The sequence below is a fragment of the Gopherus flavomarginatus genome, chromosome 1, assembly GCF_025201925.1.
Source record: "Gopherus flavomarginatus isolate rGopFla2 chromosome 1, rGopFla2.mat.asm, whole genome shotgun sequence".
Classification (NCBI taxonomy): domain Eukaryota; kingdom Metazoa; phylum Chordata; order Testudines; family Testudinidae; genus Gopherus; species Gopherus flavomarginatus.
The window spans coordinates 3054246-3068352 of record NC_066617.1 but is presented as its reverse complement, the minus strand read 5'-3'; the positions used below and the strand labels follow the sequence as shown (position 1 = coordinate 3068352).

General features: G+C 50.9%; 1 protein-coding gene across 2 annotated transcripts in view; it reads left to right on the top strand.

Annotated features, from left to right (window-relative positions):
• The first annotated feature begins 342 nt into the window (after positions 1-342).
• The window catches only part of SND1 (staphylococcal nuclease and tudor domain containing 1), a 576429-nt gene continuing 562664 nt past the window's right edge, over positions 343-14107 (top strand). Inside the window, exon 1 of one of the 2 annotated variants that reach the window (XM_050952703.1) lies at positions 343-503. In XM_050952703.1, coding sequence (XP_050808660.1) covers positions 432-503 — 72 coding nt within the window. In that variant the 5' untranslated portion in view covers positions 343-431. The remainder of the gene's footprint in view (positions 504-14107) is intronic. The other variant, XM_050952694.1, reaches the window with a different exon arrangement.

Genomic DNA, 14107 nt, shown 5'->3' with positions numbered 1-14107 from the left:
TCACTCCGGGCTAAGCCGCGGGGCGGGGAGGTCAGAGGCGCCGGCGCCCCCTCCCGTCAGCGCTGCGGCCGTCACACGTGGGACCAGGGCAGCCGAGTTTTGCCGACGTGTCCCTGCCCCGCGTGCCCCGGAAGCCCCGCCCTCACCCCGGTGACGTCATTGTGAATACAGTCTATCGGACCCATGTTGAGGCCCCGCGCGCTGATTGGTCTGGCAGAAAGGGGCAGGGCCTGACGGACGGGTCGCTGATTGGTCGGGTGAGGGAGTCCCGGGCTCAGCGCGCCTGCGCGGGGTGGCGGGAGGGATAAATGTCGGCGGCGTTGAGCGCCCCTCCCCCCCACGTTACTGCCGGCTGAGTCGGCTGCGTCCGCTCTGTGCTCCCCTCACCTCAGCGCGTCCGGCCCGACCCGCTCGGCTCGGCTCGGCTCGCCATGGCCTCCGCCGCCCCCGGCCAGAGCGGCTCCGCCGCGCCCCTCGCGCTGCAGCGCGGCATCGTCAAGATGGTGAGAGCCGGGACGGGGCCCCCGAGACCTGCCCCGGGCCCCTCCCCCCCGCGATTCCCGCTGCCCCCGGGACCTGCCCCGGGCCCCTCCCCCCGCGATTCCCGCTCCCCCCGGCACCGGCCCCCGCCGTTCCCGCTCCCCCCGGGACCTGCCCCCGGCACCGGCCCCCGCCGTTCCCGCTGCCCCCGGGCCCTGCCCCGGGCCCCTCCCCCCCGCGATTCCCGCTGCCCCCGGGCCCTGCCCCGGGCCCCTCCCCCCCGCGATTCCCGCTGCCCCCGGGACCTGCCCCGGGCCCCTCCCCCCCGCGATTCCCGCTGCCCCCGGGACCTGCCCCGGGCCCCTCCCCCCCGCGATTCCCGCTCCCCCCGGGACCTGCCCCGGGCCCCTCCCCCCGCGATTCCCGCTCCCCCCGGCACCGGCCCCCGCCGTTCCCGCTCCCCCGGCACCGGCCCCCGCCGTTCCCGCTCCCCCGGCACCGGGCTCCGCCGCTCCCGCTCCCCAGCCGTGGCTCTCTCAGTACCTGCCCAGGGACCGGCCGCTGGTGTCGGTGCCGCAGGTCCGCGCCCCCGCGCTGATGCTGCCCCCGGCTCTGCCCCGTTGCTTTTGCACCCCCCACGCCGGTGCGTCCCCCCCCCCCCCGGGTCTCTGTTGTACCCACTTGTCTGCATCTCCAGCTCCCTCCGTGCCACCTGCTCCCCGGGTCCTGCCCGCCGCGCCCCGCTCCCTGCAGCTGCTCTGCGGGGCCGCCGTGGAGCGCTCCCCCCTCCGCGCCCCTCTGTTCTCCTGAGCTGCAGCTGAGACCCCGCAACTCCTCCCGGGTCCCTGATCCCTCATTCCCGGACAGGCCTGGCATCTCCTGGCCTCTGCCGACTGGTCTGTGCTGGGCACCGGCTGCTCCTTGGGGCAGGGCCCCAGCTGGGTCTGGCACGCTGCCCCCAGGGCTGGTCCCCAGCAACTTCTCGCGGGTGGAGGTGTCTAGTTGGGCCTGAAACTTGTCTGCTGCGGTGCCTTTCCTGCAGGCCAGGAGGCCTTCATATGTGGGAGGGGTTGGACGTGTCCTTCAGTCTTGCAGGGGCTGGGGGCTGGGGCATGCTCTCTGCCCTCCCACAAGGGCTGGAGACCTGCTCAGGGATTGCTCTTGTCGTGTGGATGAACGTGTGTTCATCCTGGGGCTGGGGAGGGCATGCCCTCTACCTGCAGGGAGGGGCCTGAACCAGAGGATCGGTGGCTATGTACTTTACCCTGACGATTTGGCCGGCCCTTATGTCCAGGGCAGGCTTTCCAATCGGCTTTGCAACATTTTCAGTAGCTGTATGAAAAACTTGCTCCTAAGTCAGTCTGGAAGGAAACTGCTGGGGGTGAGCTCTGAAGAGGGTGTAGGGTGATGGGGGAGGAACATGGACACGGACATGTGCGGCTTGGTGTGGGGGTGTCTGCATTGTTTGGGGGGCTAAGAGGGTTAGGGAGGTGGGTGTGCAGTGTGTTTTCTATTTTGGAATCGATCTGTGTGCTGGTGGGGCTGGGGGAGACCTAGCTTGGGGGTTGGTGTATTGCACACATCTCCATCTGTATTGGCCCAGACAGTGTTGTTTACAGCAAGCCCTGCTCTGGAAGCTGCCACAAAGTCTAATCCTTTGCCATTGTCTGGACTGCTGGGAGCCCGTGGAGAGGCTAGGTTTTTCAGATGGGAACCTGGTCTGTGGGAGAGGAGCAGGCACAAGACATACAGCTCAGTTATTTGGGGGTGGGGGAATGTTGGGGTTGGTGGAAACTGAGACTTGTTTTTCTGGTTGGGCTGGGGTGTGTGTGGGGAGCTGGGGCTAGTGGGTTGTTTCCATACAGGTCCTGTTAACAGTTAAGGTGCTAGCAACTGTCCTAAAGTTACTGTTACTAGCAGGTCAGGGGTCCATGCCCAATCCTGTGGAGGCAGGGAGTTTTACAGTGGTCATGCCTCACTCTCTCCTAGTTTGTCCTTATCACAACTTTAAATGTGTTCAGAAAAAAGCCTGCTCAGGCTGGCCTGGGAAGCAGTGCTGGGTCTGGGCAGGTGATGCAAGGACTGCTAGTGCAGTTTCAGCTATAATGCAGAACAGAATCTTAGTGGAATCTGGACATGGGCCCTGACCTGTGCCATGCTGTGCTCTGAAGGGAGCAGTCTTCTAGCCAAGGCAGCAGCGCAGGAAGGGGGGCGGGTCACATCTCTGCATGTGGAGTGGTTCAGAAGTTGTTTTCCCCCCTCAGTCTTGCTACAAGAAGGGACCCTCATCTTGCTCACCACAGTTGATGTGGGCTTTTTACCACCAGAGGGCTTAACCCACTGAATTGTCAGAGCTTTGAATGTGCCCTGTTGGGCTGAAACGGGAAAGGCTTGCTCCTTGTTTAGCTCTTTCAGGAGCTCCCCAGAGGGGCAGTACATAGTAGGTTAAAAAAATGTAACTAGAGGTTTTAGCAGCTTTGAGTTGCTAGGCTGCTGCTAGAGATCCCAAGGAATGTGAGCATCAGACTTCCTGGTTCCTCTGCCAGAGCAAGTGCTGTCAGATTTAGGGTTGGCCCTAGGTCTGAGGTTAGACCTTTCTGTACTCCGTTTTGAGCTGAGATTTTTCAGGGTTAGTTTCTGCCCCAAGATGGACAGCTGCATAAGTTTTCACAAAAATCAGCTAAGTAGTTTGTGTGGGAAACAAACACATCCCTAATTTAAAAAGGGTATATGCAGTAACCAGTGCACTGAGGCCTCTAGTCCTATTGTAATATACAGAGTATATGAAATATAGTTGGCAAACTGATAGGTGGTTGATGATAAGAGGTCAGTGAGGGGAGGGAGTGCTGTGCAAACAGAGTAAAAGATGCATCATTCCCAAACCGATATGGATTAGGGGCAAGTTTGTATTAAGAACAGTTCTTTAGCTGTACTGAATCTCCCACAGATTAGGGATTCAGAAGTTTGAAGGCAGGGAGGGAGGCTACTGATGCTGTTACTTACTATCCCTGCTAGATTAGCAGGCAGAGGAAACACTCATCTTGTCTCCACCCCAACTAGAAGCATGTGTTTTTATTTCCCTCCAGCATTTCTTCCTCTTTGGATGTTTTGTCCCTTTCCTGTTATCTTCTGTTCCCTTCCCCCAATATAAGGTGCTTGAGCAGGCTAAAGGAGGCTCTGCAGCAGTTTCTTTCTCAAGGCATGTGAGACTAAAACTCTAAATTTCACTCTGGGGCTGGCTGCTGGGCGCTGTTTGCAGGAAGTCGCTTAATGGAAATTGGAGGGCAGTGAATTTAGACCCAATAGACATAAATGCTACTTTATGTAGCATAATCATCCTTGTGGCATCCATGGCCTCAGGAGGTTATCGAGAGGAGTGCAGTGACTGGATAATGTTACGACCTAACAATTGTAGCTTTGCAACCTGTGATTAAAGGGAAAATAAAGTGTCCTGCTTCAGGGTACAAACTGATTGTGTAGAGGAGTCAGGAAGGAACTCTACCATCTGCAAAATGGTACAATTGGGTGTACTCAGGTTTTTGTTGTTGTGTGGAGTAGCAGACTTAAGTTACTGTTTGAGGTTGGTTCACGTCTAAAGTTAGGCTTGTAATCCATGGCTTGGCCTTCATTAAAAATACCTTGCTTTTTAGGAGTACTGAACAACTCTCTCTCATTGAAGTTAATGGGGACTGTAGGTGTCCTGTGTGTTGGAAATCAGGTAAGTTTTATTTAGGTCCCTTGATGCAGGTTTAAGTTCCCTAACTTGAGGTTTTCAGGTGTGAAAACTTTGGCCTGGACTCCTGAGCCAGTGCAGCAAATCCTATAAGCAAAGTTCTTTCAACTTTCTGTTTATATCAGGGCATGACTCTGATTTTGGGGATGTTAACTGGTGTGTGCTGAACACTTGTGAGAAACTTGGTGCATTATTGAACCTTAAATTTGAAATGTCTCAGCTTTGTGAACAAGTGAATGTAGTTCGTCAGAAGTACAAACCTTGTTTCTTCTGCCACTTCCTTTGGTGAGCAAGTGAGACTGGCATATTCTTTTTTAAAACAGACAGTGATGCAGAATAGCAGGGTCTGAGCATGAGCTACAGATGGTGTTTTATGGGAATTTGGCTTAATTTTCAGTTAGATTTAGTTTGCTAAACTGCTGTTTCTCAGCTGAGTTGGAAGTTTTCTTCAAATTGCAGTTATGCAAAGCATTTTCTGTAATGCTCGCTAAACAGCCTTTAGGGGAGTAAAAACTCATGTATATGTGTGTGTGTATATATATACTTAGATGGATACGGTCCAGTGGTTAGAGTGCTAGTTTGGGCTGTGGGAAACCTGGTTTTGATATCTGCTTTGCTGCAGATTTCCTCTATGCCCCTGGGCAAGTCACTGAGGGTATGGCTACACTTGAAATTTCAAAGCGCTGCCTTACGGGTGTAGCTTGCAGCGCTGGGAGCCGCGCTCCCAGCGCTGCGGCACTGATTACACTGAGGCTTTACAGCGCTATATCTTGCAGCGCTCAGGGGGGTGTTTTTTCACACCCCTGAGCGCGAAAGTTGCAGTGCTGTAAAGTGCCAGTGTAGCCATGGCCTTACTCTGTTCCATAGATGTCCAGTGGGGCTACTAGTATTGCTCTACTTCACAGGAGGGTGGAGGATAACTGCATCAAAAATTGTAGTGCTCAGATACTACAATGATGGGGGGGTCAGATAAGTGTCCCAGAGAGATTTCACCAGCATGTCTTGCAGCCTTAGGCTTTTCTCTCTGTCTGATTCCTATTGTTCAGAACCTTTGCTTCGAGGAATTCATGTTTGAGCTGTGAACTTCACTTTGAGGAATAGAGAGAAATCTAGGAAGCACTTTTGGCATCTTATGCACTTATTTTATTGAAATTTTTCTCTCTTCTCTCCAAGTAACCCATGTTCCCTAATGTGAGGGTATAACTTTGTGATTTAGGAGCTGAGGGGTGAGACCCAGGGCTTCAAGCCACCTGGATGACTTTCACAACTGTGCACCCTGGAATGCATTGACAGCTTGTAAAATGGTAAACTGAGCTCCCCTGTGCTCCTGGCAGTGCCCTGGGAATACACCTCTATCCCGATATAATGTGGTAAAGCCGTGCTCTGGGGGGGTGGGGCTGTGCACTCTGGCGGATCAAAGCAAATTCGATATAATGTGGTTTCACCTATAATGCGATAAGATGTTCTGGCTCCCGAGGATAGCATTATATCAGAGTAGAGGTGTAGTAAAGTGAAGTCGTTGCAGGCTGTGCAAGGGCTGCCGAAGAATGGCACTGGTTTGAAGCAAAGACGGTTAAGTTTTTCTCTTTCTCATTCTAAAAATCAGTGAATCACTTCCCTGTTCATGCTACAGTGTAAATCTGCTGCAGCGTCAAACTTTCTTGCAACGAAGGAATTCGCATCTGGCAAATGCAGTCTAGATGTAAGAGTACATGGTGGCAATTGGGGAAGGATTGTTGCTTGGGCTGGTTAGACGTTTCCCTTGGTGATGAGCCCATACTTCATACCTCTGTAGTATCTTCCACCAGATACTCTCAAGGCACTTTACACGCAGGCCTCATGACCCTCTGAGGTGCTGTGGATCTGTTTAAGGTTAGGGAGCAAGTGGGTGGAACTGGAAATAGACCCCAGGAGTCCTGAATCCAGCAGCTCTGGATGCTGCTGCCTCTGTGGGGGAGGACCTCTCCTATGGGGCAAACTGTTGGGAAGGGTGAGAGCCAGGCCCTTGTGGGAGACAAATGCGGGTGAGGGTGGGGAGTTAAGTGTGTCCATCCTGAGGTGATTTGATAGGGTGATGCTGTGTATTTTGTTCAGCCACCCGTTGCCTTGCACCTTGCTCATCAAGTGGGAATGGTGTATACGGCAACATTTCCTGGGTAGACTCTCCTTAAGAACAACAGCCATACTGGGTCAGACCAATGGTCCATCTAGCCCAGTATCCTGTTTTCTGATAGTGGTCAATGCCAGGTGCTTCAGGGGGAATGAACAGAACTGGGCAGTTATTGAATGATCCCTCCCCTGTTCAGTCCCAGCTTCTGACAATCAGAGGCTTAGGGACACTCAGAGCATGGGGTTGCATCCCTGACAATCTTGGTTAATGGGCCTTTCCTTTATGAATTTATCTAGTTTTTTGTGCACCCAGTTAGTTTGGGCCTTCACGACATTCTCTGGCCAAGAGTTCCACAGGTTGCCTGTGCGTTGTGTGAAGAAATACTTCCAATTATGTTTTCCAATATGCATTACTTTGCATTTATCAGCATTGAATATTATCTGCCGGTTTATTGCCCAGTCATCCAGTTCTGTGAGATTGCTTTGGACTTAACTATCTTGACTAGTTTTGTATATTCTGCAAATTTTGCCACCTCACTGTTTACCCCATTTTTGAATATGTTGAACAGCACTGGTCCCAGTATAGATCTTTCGGGAACCCCCTTATTTACTGCTCTCCATTCTGAAAACTGATCATTTACTAGTGCCTGTTGTTTCCTATATTTTAACTGGTTACTAATCTGTGGGAGGACCTTCCTTCTTGTCCCATGACAGTTTACTTTGCTGAAGAGCCTTTGGTCAGGGACCCTGTCAGTGCTTTTTGAAAGTCCAAGTATGGTATATCCGCTTGGTCACCTTTGTTTGCATGTGTGTTGACCCCCTCAAAGAATTCTAATAGATTTGATGAGACATGGTTTTCCTTTGCAAAAGACATGTTGACTCTTCCACCAACTAATCATGTTAATCTGTGCCTGATAATTCTGTTCTTTGCTATAGTTTCAATCAGTTTGACCCTTACCAGCCTGTAATTGCCAAGATCACCACTGGAGCCTCTTTTTCAAATTGGGTTTACATTAGCTATTGTCCAGTCATCTGGTACAGAAGCTGATTTAAGCGACAGTTTCCATACTACAGTTAGTTTTGCAATTTCACATTTGAGTTCCTTCAGAACTTGGGTGGATCCCATCTGGTCCTGGTGATTTATTGCTGTTTAATTTATCATTTGTTCCAAAATCACCTCTTGATGCCTCAGTTTGGGACAGTTCCTCAGAGTTGTCACCTCCCTCTTTGAGACTGCAAGGATGATGGTGGGATGGGAATCCCTCTTGCGGCTGTTTCTAAGCCTTCCTGCTCTATTGGAATGGTAGTCGTGCTCTTCTGTCCATGTAGTTGTCATGTGCATGCCCCCATTGAGTCACCTTCCTCTGACTGGACCCCTCCCTTCCTCTTTGTAATATCTGACCCTCCTCTTCGATAACTCCCTTTCTGATGGCCCATTTGACTGCAGGACTCCTCATTAGCCTTCAGTGCTGGATCAGCTCACCAGTCTCCTGCCTGGCCACAATCTCTTTGGCACCATTTCTCCTGCAGCCCTTGATCACTGCAGCCTGCTCTCTGGCTGCCTTGACTCCCTTTGGTTCATACAAACTTACCTGCCTGACCATATTACCCTGTTTGCTCCCCAGCAGTGAATTCCCTCCATGGATCCCCTTTCCACCACATCACGCTTATTGTTCTTGCCTTCAAGGCCCTTCATGTTTCTGACTCTCCTTAATGGACCACGTTTATCATTCTTATCTCTCCACTGCAGTGCTAGCCTTGTTGACTCCTCTGTCCACCTCTTCCATAGCAGTGTTTGTTTTCTGTGCCATCCACAGTGCATGGGACACCCTCTAGACCCACTGTTGCTGTGAAGTTGGGAAGGGACAACAGAGGATGGATCAGTTGATAAATTGCTGTGTTCTGTTTACTCCCTCTGAAGCACCTGGCACTGGCCGCTGTCAGAAGAGAGGATACTGGGCTCAATGGAACATTGGTCGGACCCAGTGTGGCAGTTCTTAAGCTCTTACGAAATCTGCAAGAAATTACCCAGTGAGTAATTTCTAAGTAGGAGGGAAGTGGGGGGATAGCTGATGCAGTCCCCCAAAAGCAGAGCTACCAGCCTGTTGCTCTGTTGGTATGTGCTATACTCTCCCCCACCCTTCCTGTTTTTGATTTTCTCATTGTAGTGTCTTCAGGGTAGGGAGTGTGTGCTCTTTGTGTTAGAAAAATTCCTAGCATGTTGGCACTCCTACAGTGTAACAGAGTCCAGGATGGCATAGTCCTAGTGGAAACAACCCTCAGGATGGTGACTTGGGGCATTATTTCTCCACTAAAGGTCACACTTCCCAACTCAGTGCCCTGCAGTTTTCTCCTTACAGATGTTCTGGCACCTTCTTAATTTTGTTTTTGCACCTTTTAGGTGCATCTTCCTACTGATGTGGGAAAGCCTGTGACGTTTGGGGAGCTGAGAAATGGGCCTCCAAGCCCCTGCACAAAGAGGAAGAGAAGCTTAAATGTCTCAAACAAGGGCATTTTGCCATAAGTGCACCACAGTGGCTGTTCCTTTTTGTTGCTTAGGTCCCCTGGCTCTCGCAGATGACTGGATAATTACGTATATGTTAAATGCAGTCCATGCTACAGTTGTAGGGCAAGTGGCAGCTCATTTTAACATGTGGGAGTTGGTGGTTGATTCAAGCTCAGAGTAGCTTGCGGTTGGTCATGGGCTGCAGCTACCAGCTGCACTAAGGTTTTGAAGCCCCATTGCTGTCTTTAACCATCAGGAATCCCAAACTTCCCTCGATGACAATGGAGCAAGCTTAATCGGAAGAGTTCTAGGCTGGAGATGGTTTGAGTGCTGCCCATGAGTCAGACCTGCATGTCCTGTCATCCAGTGCTCTCATTTCCATCCTGCTCGATCAAGTTGGATGATCACCTTCCCACCCCTGCAGTCTCTGTGGTCATGTATCTGTGTGGTAGCTGAGGTGGGTTGCAGTTTCTGTTCCATTGTAGGCACGGAGTAGAATGGGCACTGGCTGCTATCTCCACACTGCCCAGTCTCTTGGGTCCTGTAGTCAGGTTTTTCACGCTGTTAGACCAGTTCTTAAGTAGTAGCTGCTTAAATGTAATTTCCTTCTGGAGAACTGTGTCCAGTTGAGACCCCAGGAGTTAGCATTGGAACTTCTCTCCCTGCTGTGCTGAGATGAGGAGAGATAGGCACTGTCCATCCTGCCATAGTTAATGGGCAGAAAGCTGGTTCTGTGGATGTCTGCTTGAAGAGGTGCAGTGGTACTGTGGTATTACCTGGGTAGGTGCAGACTCCCTTGGGGAAGGGTAAAGGAATTGGGGCTGGGGCATAGGAGGGCTGAAGTTGGCAGGATAGGAGGGAGAAGCCAGTGAAATAAGTAGATGGAAAGTGAATGAAACTGATCATATGAATCTTCCCTTGGGAGCCCTTCTTTCTCCCCCTCCCCCCCCGCCTGTATATGGAAATAGCAAGTCTGAGAGCCCACAGTAGATAGCAACCCCCTCTGCACACTGCTGGCTCAGATATTATGGTGGTGTGGGCCATGTGAGTACCTGGCTAGAGCATATTGTATGGGTCATGCTGGTGTAATTCAGCCTGCTAGCCAACTGCTTTAGGAGGAGGGAACAGGAGTCTCAGGAGAGAGACAGACCTGTGAGAAGCTGCAGATGGGGCAGAATTAGCAGCTGTAGGTACAGCACTTAGCAAGCCCCATTCTGTGCAAGGGCTTGTTCGCATCTTTGGAGCTGAACACTACAGATAATAGTGCAAGTACAAGCAAACAGAAGTTAGCTACTGAACCGAGTCAGAGAAGGCAGCAGCACTATTGCAGTGACGAGAACCTAGAAGATCAATGGAAAGGAGCAGATAGGTGAAGGGGCTCCCTCTTTTGCAGGCCTGGACTTGCGCAGACAGAGCCCGGGATGTCTCCTTCCAGCACTGGTGTCAAATCTTGAGGACGTAGTAGGTATTCCCAAGACAACTGAGGTAGTTGGGAGTCTGTTCCTCCAGTCACTCCAAGAGATTGGGGGACTATAGGTAGGGCTGCTGTCCTACTCACTGTCTGAGTGAATGACGGTTCACAATTCCTTTGTTTGACGTGTCGGGATGATGGGCATGTAGCTTTATGCTTCCAAAGACTGATTGTACTGTAACCTGGCTCAGAGTTCTGACTTTGCAGGGCCCTATCCTTGGGACAATCTCCTTCTTTGAGCATCCTCTGGCCTCCAAATCCCTACTTAAAGCCACTGTTTCCAGGGCTGCTGCCTGGCCTACCTGTTTCATGCCCTCCTCTACTTGAGCTGTTCTGTGGTTTGCCTGCTTTGGTCTCTCTGATCCTAGCCTTTTAATGGGGGAGAATCTGGTCTTACTCTGTGAAACACCATGGAAATCACAGCATTCTTGTTTTGTTAATCGGGACAAACTGAGAAAATGAGTTTGAGGAGATGCTTCCTGAGAACCAATTCCTGAAGGAGGAAGGTGCTCACAGAGCAGCAGGTGGGCTAAAGCTATACAGGGGGCATGGGATACGCTCTGCCATGTATGTGGGGTGCCAAGAATGCACACGGTGCTGTGGTTGAATGAGGACTTTCAGAAGCTAATAGAGAGTGCAAAGATGTGTGTTTTAAGGGACTTAGCAAAGGTGATCTGAGAGACTGCAGGCAGGTTGTTTGCAATGGCTGATTGAGAGCAGAGCATAAGGGAGCACTGCAGGGTAACATACCCTAGGAGCCCTAGATTTTTGAAGGAGACCTGCATGGGCTGCAAGGGGTGGCACGGGGAACTGGACTGAGTCAGAAGATAAAGCAGAAGTCTTGGTCTTTGTCCCTGTACTGTACTGTGGATTTGGGGTCTGTGAATGTCAGGAATGGAGAGGCTTGAAGGTGAATGGGTATGGCCCAGTAATCAGCCTTGCCAAGGGAGAGGTGGCAGGTCAGCAGTAAGGTTCCTTTGTGGGTGGAGCGCACAGGATTGAGAAGCTGGTCGCCCCTGTGTTTCGTGAAGTGGAGAGGGGAAGCTTGAAGAGCACAGATCTCCGGCTAGTCCCTGTGTGAGCACAGTGAAGGTGCAGGATTGAAACACAAGGAAAAGCTCTAACTTCACACCCGCTCCCTGGCTTCTCCTTACACTTAGGGATGGCAGGGCCAGTCTGCGCAGGTGAGCAGTAGAAATCTGTGCTCACATCTGACTCAGGTTTGCTCTCCTGAGGCCTGGAAGACTAGTGGGGTCTCTGCCTTTTCCAACAATGTCCTTGAGAGCATTGCACTCATAGAAAGGCCCCAAACATGTATATCTAGCCTGTATGGGAGCCCCCACGTCACAGCCTTGGCAGAAGGGGGGAAGATGCTTCTCAAAGAGCACCCAGTCCTGTCCCTGCTTGGTGTATGGCAGATGTGCCCCCATGTGAGGAAAGTAGCAGTGCTAAGTGCCTATTAACATACACGATTTGGAGTGGAGGCTGGGCTCTGTGAAAGACAAGCTGACCCCTGAGGCAACATGGCATATTCCTTTCTTGGAACCACAGGTGCAGGCAGATCATATCTTCTCGCTGCGCGGGTAATGAGAGCTGGATAGTTACACACACAAGGAGGCAGATGGATGGCTGCTGTGGGAATGACAACTAGGATGTCAGCTTTGTGCATTTTTTGTGGTGGGAATCTCAAACCCAATAAAAATGCACAGTAATAATGCTCAGCACGTCTCACCCAGTGATCGCAAAGCACTTTACAAAGGATAGTCAGTGTTGTTCCTTTTGCAGATGGGGAAACTGAGCCTCAGAAGTGAAGTGTCTTATCCCAGGTAACAGAGAGAGTGTCCCAGCACAGCTGGGAATAGCACTCACATCCACCTGACTGCATGTCCACTGGACTGTGCTGTAAGGTCTGAGGCCTTTCTGCAGTAGACAGCAGCCATGAGCTAAGTAGCAGAGAGTCACACCCTCACATTCATTCTAAATTTTACTAAAACAATGTACTGTCAGGCTGTTAAGGAGGTGCTCCTCTCCAAACAGCACCCACTGCCACCAGATAAAGAAACAAAGCTTAAGATGTTTAGAGAAAACTCTTGTTGGCATTCTGTCTGGCAAGGAACCACATATCAACAGTTGTGGTTGTGAAATCCCCACTACTTTGTGGTGTCTTTATGGTCCCCACGTCTGTTGTTTATCTGTAGGGTCTCTGGTTCTGTGAATAGTTATGAAACAGAAACAATCTTGCAAGATTTAATTCAGCTAAGGTGCTGGGATCTGATTAGTTAAAGAATTATTTTGTAATGGGCTAGGATTGGTGAAAAATACTGTAGTTTACAATGATTGGTTATGGTACAGCTAAGCAGGACTCAAGTTTCACTATATAAACTACAGTCCAAAAAGAAGTTCTTTGGAACCAACTCGAAGGGACAGCCCCAAGATCAGAGCTGCCAGACCTCAACACCATGCCAACCACATGGTGCAGAATACTGGAGCCAAGGACAACCTAATCCTGACTGGCCACCAAGAAAAGCTTGTCTGCCTTATGGGGAGTGGTGCACATTGTATGCTTACTTAGCATGTATATTCTGTTTTGGTAACTGTTGATAAGTAGAGGCTAAGGGCATTACTGTGTATGGCTCTTTCACTGGTAAAAGGCCCCACAAACCCGCAGAAGATTATGTCCTAAGCCGTAAGAACTGGGTAAGAGTGTAGGTGCCTTTTGCCTATGTCACGGAGTGTGGGGGAGTCCGGCCCTGCACCCCTCTTCCTGGGACCCACAGTGACTCTTAGCCAGCCAGTAAAACAGAAGGTTTATTGGACAACAGGAACACCGGTTACAGCAGAGCTTGCAGGCACAGTCAGGACCCCTCCCTCGAGTCCTTCTGGGCTTTCAGGGTGCTTGGATCCTAGCTAGGATACCCTGAATTTCGCCCACACAGCCCCAAGCCCAAACTCAAACTGCTTCCCTCCTGCCACTCCCTTCCTTTGTTCCCCTTCCCGGGCAAAGGTGTTGACCTTTCCCCTCCCTTACCTAGCTCAGGTTACAGGCCCTGGCATCGTCCATCCCCTAAAGTCCTCCCCTGCTCTCCCACTCCCCACACAGACAGTCCCTACTGCATCACAGCCTAGAGCCCTAAGAACTAGGAAATGATAATTTAGGCACCCCTGTTCCTAGGATCTCAAGGTGTAACCCAGTTAAAGTTGGGATGCCCTAGAGTGTGCGGGTAACAATGCTTTCTTGAGAAAATGACCTGCTCTTAGAGCAACCCCAGTGCTTGCAGAGCATCCTGCTGAGTTGGATGGAGACAGGCTGTCCTACGTTATATTGGAAGCTGCTTTCTTTTTTTAAAGAGTAAAACCGTAGCACTTCTAGCTGCAGTGAAAACTTTATGAATGTGACTGGAGTGTAACTGATGATGCCCACAGCCTGAAACTGCTAGGCCTGAGCTGCCCCTTTTACCTTGATTGGTAACTCAGAAGCCTAACAATGTGAATCAAAGCATGAGGAACGTGAGAGGTGACTAGGCTAGCTTGCTGCATTGCTGTGATCCCTCGCTTTAATGAGTTGGCATCTTGTTCTGAACTGCAGGGGTATTTTCTGACTTTTCTCTCTTGCTTCTCTTTTACCATATTGTCTTGCTGCCTGAAAACTCCTGTTCCCTGAACCTCTGGAAGGAACTCTATTGAATTCAGTCACATTCCATCTTAGTCTGAGCCTGCATGTCACCTTTGGGCTTTCTCCCCTCTGCCACAGCCCCTTGAGTCTTGATGGGTGTCTCTTGCAATCATTCCCTGTGGCTTTCTCTCTAGG